The 11,300-nt window shown below is 35.5% G+C and overlaps 1 protein-coding gene across 1 annotated transcript; it reads right to left on the bottom strand.

The window, feature by feature from the left end:
• Positions 1-4,736: 4,736 nt before the first annotated feature.
• Positions 4,737-8,668, bottom strand: LOC106331575 (the record flags this gene model as incomplete). The annotated part of the gene is given in 14 exon segments (XM_013769960.1): positions 4,737-5,338; positions 5,404-5,571; positions 5,674-5,718; positions 6,015-6,085; positions 6,165-6,219; positions 6,301-6,459; positions 6,546-6,644; positions 6,769-6,849; positions 6,923-7,046; positions 7,296-7,390; positions 7,721-7,847; positions 8,024-8,130; positions 8,224-8,305; positions 8,589-8,668. Coding segments are annotated over 14 exon segments (1,617 nt in total). The 3' UTR covers positions 4,737-4,972.
• Between the last annotated feature and the right edge of the window lie 2,632 nt (positions 8,669-11,300).

Below are 11,300 nucleotides of genomic sequence, written 5' to 3'. Positions count from 1 at the left end.
ATTCATGGACTATAAGTCTGTGGATGAATACAATTCAGTATTGTTTATGATAGTCTCAATGATGAGACTTTGTAGTAAGGAAGTAACCGAGAAAGAGTTGCTTGATAAAATATTCTCCACGTTCCATTCGACGAACGTGTTGCTGCAACAGCAATATAGAGAGAGAGAGGCTTCGCCTCAGACACTGATATGATCTCGTGCCTACTCCTGGCCGAGGCTAATAATGAACTCCTGATGAAAAACAGTGAGATGAGACTTATCGGAACATCAACATTACAAGAAGCCAATGAGGCTGAAAAGAAATATCCCAAAGAGTGCAACCACGTCCATGATGATAAGAGATCACACGGCAAAGGCCGTAGTAGATACAAAGGACGTGGCCGTGACAACTACTCATATGGCCGGCAAGGAAACCACAATAACCGTGGTCGTGGTTCCAGCTATGGCCGTGGCCGAGGCAGTTATGGCCGTGGTCGAGGCAGCATATCCAAACCGTCTAACTCGACCAAATCAGCTTGTCACAGATGCGGGATGAGTAACCATTGGGCCAAGAATTGTAGAACCCCTAAACATCTATGTGAGCTCTATCAAGAGAGCCTTAAGAACAAGAACCCGGAAGCCCATATGGTTCATGATACCGGGTATGATGCTGATGATGATTCCGACCTTGAAAAGGACGACCTCTTGGATTTTGAGACTTCTGATTGTCTCAAAGACTAAAATCGACATCTTGTCTTATTGTTTTATGAAATGCTTTGAGTTCATTGCTATTATATCTTGCTTGATTTTGCTTGATAATGTGAATGATTTTATTGCTAAAGAAATTGCCTAAAGGGCATTATAGTACAGGTATAGTAGCCTAGTAAGAAATCTATGGCTAAGGCATTGCCTAAAGGGCATTATATACACCCAAGAATGTATGACCCATTGAGGTATAATAAAAAGGTTTCCAAATAGAAACAATGGGCAAAAGGAAACAAGTTCCTTCAGATTTAAAAAAGAAAGAAAATGCCTAAGACCCTTTTAAGAAAGTGGTCAAGACTATACCTATGTAATCTACTAATCAAAACTATGCTACAGATCAGTATGATAAGAGGCAAGAGCCGTGGTGATCATACTGATATATCCCACGAAAATTATACACTTTATGGCAAGACCGGATTAGCCATCCTAGTCTAAACTTGATGCAAAGATTGATATTGAGAAGGCACAAAGAGTTATCACATAAGATCTCACGCTGTGAAACATGTACACAAAGGAAAACTCATTAGGCTTTATTGTCCTAAGCATCACAAAATTATAGTATGTTCATGAGGGGGAGAGAGAGGATAAACCCGTGATAAATGATCAATACTACAAATTCGTGAACAAATTCATGAACCATGGTCTATGACCATGATATAAACAGCTTGGCCCCATTACCTATAAGGATCGGACATCCATCCATAGGGACATCATGGATTTACATGTATATAAAGTAAAAATATATCAGGCCATATAAGTGAGCATAGATATTCCCATCTCAGATTGAATCCGGGTCATAAACCAGACATACACCATCTTAAGAGACTTTGAATAAACCACCACAGACATATGTGCCGTCTAAGATGGAACGGAGAAAGCTATAAGCTGGTAAAGAGTAAAGAATGATAAGAAACAGAATGGTATCAACCATCATTGTCGTGGCAAAGATCCTTGGATTAGAATTATAGACGTCCAAAGAAAGAAAAGATTATACATAGCTAGCTAATTGAGATGCCAGACACTGACCCGAAAAGAAAAGAAAAGAATAACTAAGTCATAACTAGCTTAGCACCAAACGAAATCTGATGTCCTAGAAAGAGACACAGTCAAGTTGCTACAGAGTCTATACAAGATAGACCAAAGTGTTCCATAAGATAAGGAACCTCGGAAAGAAAAAGAGAAAGTTGCACAGAATACAAATCCGAGGTCATAAGGAAACCAGACCAGACATTGAGAAAAGGCTGTGCAGCTAAACATGTAAGGTACCAAACCATGTAGTTTGGGACGCCAAGCTACTAGGTAACAAAGGTCCTGGATAATGAAATCTCAAATCGATTAGATCATGTCTGGAACACAATGAAACCATATATAAGTGTCGACACATATAGATATATTTGTACATAAGAGAGTACCACTTGAACATAAAGATATAAACGAGGATCAGAACCCACGAAAGAGTACTCATAAAGTATAAAGATTAGATTGAAAAGATAAATGTGGGGTTTAAAGTATCTATAAAGAAGAGTATTGGCCATACATACATATACAAAAATGCCATCTGATATAAACCAGTAAAATAGATGAGTCTTGTGAGGGAAAAGAAACCGTGAGATATGGTACATGATCACGAGGTCTAAAGGTGTTCATGTTTCCTACTAACATCATACAATCATAGCTTGTTACACAAGGATACTCACGGAGACCATGGAACAGATTATAAGGAGATAAACTTCTATGTGGTGGATGCTGCTACACAATTTCGAAATTGACAAAGGTCTGGTCATAAGAAAGAAATTAGATTGACATATAAAGATGTAGTAAGCAGCATATGGATCACTGGATAAAAGATAACATTGTTCATAAGCTGTTCATGGACTGAAACAAAGCAGCTGCATAAAGATATATTTGTACATAAGAGAGTACCACTTGAACATAAAGATATAAACGAGGATCAGAACCCACGAAAGATTACTCATAAAGATTAGATTGAAAGGATAAACATGGGGTTTAAAGTATCTATAGAGAAAGATAGGCGTATTGGCCACATACATATATACAGAAACGCCATCTAATATAAACCAGTGAAATAGATGGGTCTTGTGAGGAAAAAGAAACCGTGAGAGATGGTACGTAATCATGAGGTGTAAAGGTGTTCATGTTTTCCTACTAACAGCATTTGATCATAGCTTGTTACACAAGAATACTCACAGAGACCAAATGAACAGATTATAAGGAGATAAACTCTTATGTGGTGGATGCTGCTACAAATTTTGAAATTGACAAAGGTCTGGTCATATGAAAGAAATTAGATTGATATACAATGATGTAGTAAGCAACATATGGATCACTGGATGATGAAAGAACAACATTGTTCCTAAGCTGTTCATGGACTGAAACAAAGTAGCTGCATATATTATGTAAAGGAGTTGTATAAGAACAATCCAATTCAGTCCATATACTTATGAAAGAGATTTGAATTCCTTGTGTTTACTTTATACTAAAACAGCCTAAAGAAAGGTTAATTGGTTGATACAGATTATCTATTAAATCTGTGTGGACGTCCGGCTAGAGGTGTCCGGCCACTAAACCTAAAAGAGGTTAGTAGACTGATACATAACGTATCATTAGGCGTCCGGTCCTTCGACTAAAGACGTCCAGCCCTTAAGCTAAAAGGCATCCGACCCTTATCTCTTGATCACGGACTAGTAGTACAAATGATCAACCATCAGGTTACAATCCGACATCAGATCCCCTAAGTAAGGATCCAGCATAATAGTTAGATAAGATTGTAAAATTCATTACAACAATGATCATTGATCAAATCATGATATTGGACACTCATGAGACAAGTTATGAACATGTATAAAAGAAGTCTATGACTCAACATGGATCGATCAAATTAGTGCATAGTCGATGGTAGTATAGAGAAAACTCATACAGTCTGTTATCTATCAATCAGCATTTTAACATCGTCATAGAATCTCCGAGGACAATATGGTTCATATTGTTTAGCACACATGCTTTACCGGGACACTCAGTGTCAAAGGACATGAGAAATGACCTAAGAATTAGCCAAAGAGAGTATCCGTGGGAATGTTTTGGTCGAGGACCATAGTCTTACATGTCTGACCAAAGTATAAAGTGGTCGACAGCAATGGTTCACTTTTTGACCATGTACATACGATGTCAGAAGACATGAGAAAAGACCGGAAAGATCAAAGTGATCCAATTACAGTTTCTCCCATCCTATACATACAGGAAATATCACGCACCAAGATGCGTAGAATGTAGAACCTACAGTGAGGTTCACGTCAGAGGGAGTAGTACGTGTTGTACTCTTTTTCCTTCATCATGGTTTTGTCCCACTGAGTTTTTCTGATAAGGTTTTAATGAGGCAACGTGAAGCGTATTACAAATCATGTATGGTTATGGCATCCAAGGGAGAGTGTTATAAATCAAGTGATGAATGTCCATAACCGGCCCAAATCCTAGAAGAGAGAGAGATGGCCGAAACCCTAGAGAGAGGAGAGAAGCGGCTGACTTAAGAGAGAAAGAGCCGACTTGGAGTTTTCCATATTTCTAGTTTTCATTTTCCTTGTTGGTTTATGTTTTACTAGTTATCCTAAATCTAGATAGATTAGAATTTGTATATTTTTCATTTATATAAAAGACCCTTATTGATCATTAATAATGAGACAGAAATATTCAGACCTAAAACTTTAGTTTTACGACAGAATTCCCATTCTTTTACGACAATAATTTAATTTTATATATTCGATCATGCGTAATTGATTCTAAATCATCCAACTATATAGTCTTGAACTGAGAACTTACTTAGACTAAGAACTGACTCTGTCTCAAAGCCCAAATTGTCTTTAACCCATGTACTGCTTCGACAAAGTTTATCAATTGGTTTATGCTCTTATTACATTCTTCCTTCACAGTATTTACTGATTCCTGGAAATGTGAGCAAAATCATGTAGGATGATTGCATTATATGTTCATAAATATAGGATTAGTGATAAAAATAAATACATGGTGATCTAGTTACATGTTCATAACAAGAGGATAAAGAGACCTTTTGGTCAAAACCCAACACGAGAAGATTTCATCTCTTTAACAGAGATTTTCGCCAAGACACAGCATATGAATAAAACGTGTCATGACTCATGACAAACCTTTAAGCTTTCCTTTCTATTTTACCCAAAACCAAAACACATAATGAAATTTATCTACTTTTGAAGAAGTTAAGATCCCATCGTCGTCGTAATAACCCGTTTCCTGATGTGCTACTACGTCCAACCACAGTCACTGTTGCCTTTGTACGTGCTGACACATCAATGGTTTCATCATTTGTGTCTGGCATAGAATCCGATATTTTAAGTGTAGCATCATCGGATGGTGCATCATGGTGGTTAATTAGTGTTGGACCGGATGCAGAATCTGTGTCAGACACTGGTTCTGTAGTAGAAGCAGCAGCAGCAGCAGTATTACTTTCTTTTACTTCAGTCTTCTCTGTATTGGTCCCGGAAGATTCTTTGTTTTGATGAGTTTCTGCCTCCTTCAGCGATTTCATCACCGCTTCCATCAGCATCTGAGGATACGTGAACAAAATGAATATCAAACCAGTCAAAAAGAGGGACCAAAAGGTATTATTACCCTCTCTTCTTCCTCAGCAGTAGATGGAAAATCTGGCAAGTCCTCTACTTGAAACTCCACATATTGATCATCATCTAAAGCTACAGCGAGATTAGGAGGATACGGATCCCCATTTGACAAATCGAAGCTGATCATATCACAAGATGAACTACTGGACCCCTCTTTTTCCTGAAAAGATAAAACATATAACAAACTGATTAGTCGATAGCTAATGACCATAACCGAACAGTAAACACGAACAGATAAGGAAGAAGAGAACTGATCATAGACCTTCGTGTCTGACGATGATTGATTAGATGGGAGGCTTGAAGGAACCTGAGAGATGTAATAAAGGACCATCAACAAGGATATGGAGAAGCTTTATAAATTATACCACATACATGATACACCCGTGGGTAAAGAAACAAGTGAAGCAAAGTCTTTTTTAGTTTGGTACCAATGCAATAACAGTTACATAGTTCCAAATTTGAAACTAAACAGATATGATTTTCTAGTTTTTAACGCTATACCCACCTCAAAATTGATAGATGATGTTTCTAGAGGGATCAATAACAGAGGAAACCATATTTATAACATTTAAACTCGCAGAATGTAGTCAACGAACTACCAACCTCTGTGCGACTCATAGGTCTTTTCATGCGGACTTCGTTGATTGCATCGGAGGTACTCCCCGCAGCTATACCTGAAATCAATGAGAAAAAGATGTTGGCTAAATGGTTAATATAAAACATTGGAAAAAAAAAAAACTAAATGACTTTTACTTTTCTGTGCTGGGGATGGTGGAGAATTTACTTCTTTCATGGTGTTCCAACTGCCCTGAACATACAAACAGTTAACATCATTGACCTTTCTCACTAAAGAGACAAGAACATTCTGATAGACTGCAAGACTCGTTACCTTGGCAGAATAATCATCCAATGGGTGAAAAAGTGTTGTTGGCCCAGCCACCTCTGGAGGCTGAAGAACGTTATGGAAAAAGATGTTTATAGAATCAAAGTAGAACTGTGGGCGCGGTGAATTGTGGTCTCCCTCGAATTTGATTATATTTTTGTCTCCCTTGCATAATATTAAAGAAAAAGCATATGTTTAGAGGTTAAACTGTTATCAAGAACTTGTGAGAGGATAAGAGGAAGAAAATTTACTACGTATGCTTCATATATACGCTCCGAGTGATGAGGGTGAATAAAGTCATCGTCTATGGCATGTCCCAATAAAACTGGAACAAAACATGACTTCGCTACCTGAAACATATAATTGATAAAAAAAATGAAAAACAAGAAACAAAAACATCACATACATAATAAAGTAGCGGACAGAGTAGTTAATCATCAAAGTAATCAACTATAGACAAAAGGGACAAACGACCTTAATGGTGTTGAGATCTGTTATGTCAAACTTGGCTTTCTTCTGAACAGCTCTCCGCATATATTGTATTGCAAATTTTATCTGCAATTGAAAGAGCGTTAAATAAAACCTCTTGTAGTAAGTAAACAGAAGCTACAAATATACTTTTACTTACAGTGAATTTGGGTAAAGGGAACTTATATGTATCAACTAGTTCCATCATCAAATCAACCAAATCAGAGAAGGGGCTGTCTAGAACCATCGCTGCGATAGAGGGATCCTCTGCTCCATACATCAAGCTGGAAAAATAAATGCAGCAACACCAATATTATTCTTAGTCTAGCAGAGTGACTGTAGCAACCATATTATTAAGTTTCAGTGGGTTGACGTGTTATATCTTATAGCTATTGCCAAACATGAAAATGTCATATCTGTCTCAAACAACTATTTTCCTCTCAGGCTTATAAAGAAAAAGGGTAAGTAAATTATTCAGTTGCTACTTGAAATGAAAACGCTCTGATTAACAAAGGAAAGACTTGGAGATGAACCTTGTGACAGCACCCATAGAACGACCCCATAAACCAATGAGGGAGACATTCACATCTGTGCGTAAATACTCAACCACCGCTTTCAGATCATCTTTCTGCAAGCACCCCACGTCAACAATAAAAGAAGTGACTACTTGAAGACAATGGCTAGTGAACACAGTCAGTGACTGAGTGAAATAATTTAACTATCGACAGCACATGTGATCTTTCCACTTGTCAGTCTAACATGAATGCATCAAACCCTCTAAATAAATAGTATGAACAAATTTAATCACAAAGATATCTTCCCAAATTAAGTAGCATAGAAATATTAAAGATCAATTGACCAAGAAGATATATCGACTTTGAACAACTTTTGTTTTTAAGCCAAAACATCTGAAGAGAAGGGAAAGCAATTATAAGAGAAAGATGAGATGAGCACATACTTCGTTCGAACCCAAAGTGACATACTCTCCGCCAGAGAGACCAGATCCCGAAAAATCAAGGGTGAAAATTGTGATGTTTGAAGGAAGTAATACGATTGCAGCTTCACTGGCGTCAGCTCTACATCCACTGAATAATCATAGGGCCATTAGTAAATAGTACGCTACAACAACCAATGAGTGGTTAAGGTAAGGTGGTGGACACTGAGCATTTTGTTGGAAAATGTGAGTACGAATGTTCTTTCAATGTGAGTCAATTTTGCTTATTTTTCACAAGCAAAGCTAAAATCACATTCCTACAGTTACCTGTTTCCATGGCAGTATACTACACAAGGTAGAGGCCGCCTATCTTCAGAAAGCTCAACTGGCATGTAATGACTACACTTGAGAGTATCACCCCTGCTGTTTTTTACCTGTCAGATACAAGATCCTTTATTAACCTTAGCTGAAGAAAAGACAAACTAGACAACAATGAGAACATAAAATGTTCAAAAAAGGCGATATACCTCTAAATCCTTCCTCTGGTACCATCTCCCTTTGAGCAAGAACTCCTGTTCCAAGAGATCATTTTCCGGATTGTATTCAGCTCTGCAAATGTATGTAGATGGATCAAAAGTAGTAATTTGGAAGAGGACGAGGGTTTTTTTCTAGTGACTTAATCTTGTATAATCCATCTAAAAAGGAGATTCTAATCAACAAAGAACAAAAATTCAAAAATCTGAAACCCTAAACTTGATGCAAAGCCCAAATTCTAAACACTTTAAAATTCAAAAGGGAAAGTTCACATCCCTAGTGAAAGAAAGAGAAACTCGAAACATAGTTTCCAGAATCAGTAAGTTTTTTTTTATTTTCATTTGAGAGCTTCTTTCACCTTGGAGGTCGAATAATGAAGTTAACAAGCTGCTCCATCCCAGAGATAATCAACGCCTTCTTCTCATTCTTCAAATGATTTTACTCAAATCGATTCTAACACACAAAAAAAAAACAAAACTGATGCAGACAGAACAAGAATTGCAAACTATAAACCCCCAAAAGATGGAGCTGTTCCAGATGAGATCGAAGAGACGAGGAAGGGACACAGAAGTTCAGAAGAAAATTAAGAAACCGCTTTTTTGAGTTGTTCAAAGCTCAACTGTTTATGTTTTGATTTTTATATATATAAACTTGCAAATTAGTCCCCTCATTTATGAGCCTTTTCTAATCAACGGCTTAATATTTATATTCTGTTGTGAGTTAAGTAACTACGAAATTTATTAAGTGGTCATACAATCATTAACCATTATTGCTATTCAAAAGCATTTCAGTGAAAGCTGAATCAAAGCTCTTTTTCATTTGTTTCCCGGAAAAATTTTTAGAAACTAAAATTAAGGTTTTTTACTCGAGAACGTGCACGTCTTGTCGTTTTAGGTAGGGCCTTAAAGGATTTGATTCACTTTTTAGTGGAATGATACGAGGTGGTCAACTTATAGACATATGAGGTTAATTATTACAAGTACTAAAGCTTGTGTAGCTGGCTTGGCATTTTCGACACCTAAGTGGCACATCTGGCATGGAGATTATCACAGCTCTCAGAGATTTTGTTCCCTCTTGTGAAAATTCTGGAACTTGTGGAAGACAAACACACGAGTCCATCCTTTTTTCATGTTACGAATACACTATATATATCCCTAATAGGATTCACATCTGACTTTAACCATTCTAATTTCTAAACCATCTCATAAGAATCAAGTTTGACTGTATTTGTTATACCATGCTAAAAAGAGTTAATAAATATCTTTCTGATTAACCTGCATAATTTTACTTTCTCTGAGATTCAAAATTCATACATGCTGAGATAAAAACATTAATAAACTTTTAGTTAAATTAATAGAATGCTGAGATTCAAAATTCAAACATTCTAATCGCAGTTGCTGTCATGTTAATGTCTTTCTGTTTTCCGGTCAGTTTAGAGGTCCTCATCGATATCTTTATTTTGGACGGTCTCAGTGCTATTGGAGGTTGTACAAAGGTTATGGAGCGATTTTCCATGGTTTGTGTTCTATACCCTTCTCTTTTAGTACTTGCGCGCTTAATCAGCTGAGGCGGTTATAAGTTTTGCGGCGTTCACCGAGTCCTAGCTACTCCCCAAATGACATTGATAGTCCCGGCATCCGAAGTAATGAGGAGAACCTCACCTATTCGTAATTATCGCCGAGGGTAGAGAACGGAATTTGGTTCATTAGGATTTCAAAATCAAACTAGTGGAACGTGTCAGGTTTAGTGGGTGGGCGAAACTAGATTTGTAATACATTAGCTAGGGAATTTTGTTCAAATCAGGCTTGTGACTGTTTCATAATTCCCGTCTTTCGGATCGATTTTAATATATAATATCTAAAAAAAGACTAAAAGGATTTCTACATGGCAACATAGTCCAAAGTTGAAACTTGAAAGTGTGTTTCCTTCTTATTTAAACATTTCCCTCTACAACATCTATATTATTAAAAGAGAAGTACCCATTTGAAAATGTTTTTACTTCATTAATTAAACTCCCTTTTTTTTGCTTGTCTTTTTCACTTGCATTTATGAAATATCCTAAAACGAATAAAACTGCATAATCTATTACTTGTCTTTTCAGTTACATTAATGAAATATGTTTAAATGAATTTAAACTTCATATTTTATTGTTTGTCTTTTTAAGTTACCTTAATGAAATATACTTAAATAAATTTGGACATAATATCATTTAATCAACCAAAAAAACTCATGAGTTATCCTTACGTGCATAATTTTAATAATGGAGATTTTTAAAAACGTGCATCATTAAAATGTTACCTAAAACATGTAGCACTAATATATAACATGCATCAATAAAACTAGAATTTGACTCACACAATTGTACGGATATTATTTTCAGTTGAATAAATTTAAAATAATTATTTATTCAAAAAATATTTAAGAATGGCTATGTTTTTAAAAATTATATGGTATTATTTTCTCACAACTCATTTGTCATTTGATAAATTATTAGAAAGAAAATTTTAGCATAATATAACCCACTTGTCATTTGCTAAATTTATGGTTTTTATTTATATTTTTTATTATTTAATTATAATATTTTCATTTTATATTTGAAAGATAAATGAATTTTCTTTCAAACAATATTTTTGTAAATGTATTTTTTTAAAAATAATCAATTAAAACTGTTATTATCATTGAATATCATTATTTTTGACATAATTTGAGTTTTCGTTTACATCAAAACTTATCATATTTTAGGATAATCTCTATTATTAAAAGAGAAGTACCCATTTGAAAATGTTTTTACTTCATTAATTAAACTCCCTTTTTTTTGCTTGTCTTTTTCACTTGCATTTATGAAATATCCTAAAACGAATAAAACTGCATAATCTATTACTTGTCTTTTCAGTTACATTAATGAAATATGTTTAAATGAATTTAAACTTCATATTTTATTGTTTGTCTTTTTAAGTTACCTTAATGAAATATACTTAAATAAATTTGGACATAATATCATTTAATCAACCAAAAAAACTCATGAGTTATCCTTACGTGCATAATTTTAATAATGGAGATTTTTAAAAAC

This window comes from Brassica oleracea, chromosome C3 (assembly GCF_000695525.1).
Source record: "Brassica oleracea var. oleracea cultivar TO1000 chromosome C3, BOL, whole genome shotgun sequence".
NCBI classification, from domain to species: Eukaryota; Viridiplantae; Streptophyta; class Magnoliopsida; order Brassicales; family Brassicaceae; genus Brassica; species Brassica oleracea.
Note: the sequence above shows the minus strand (reverse complement) of the source record. Positions and strands in the feature narration are given on the sequence as shown.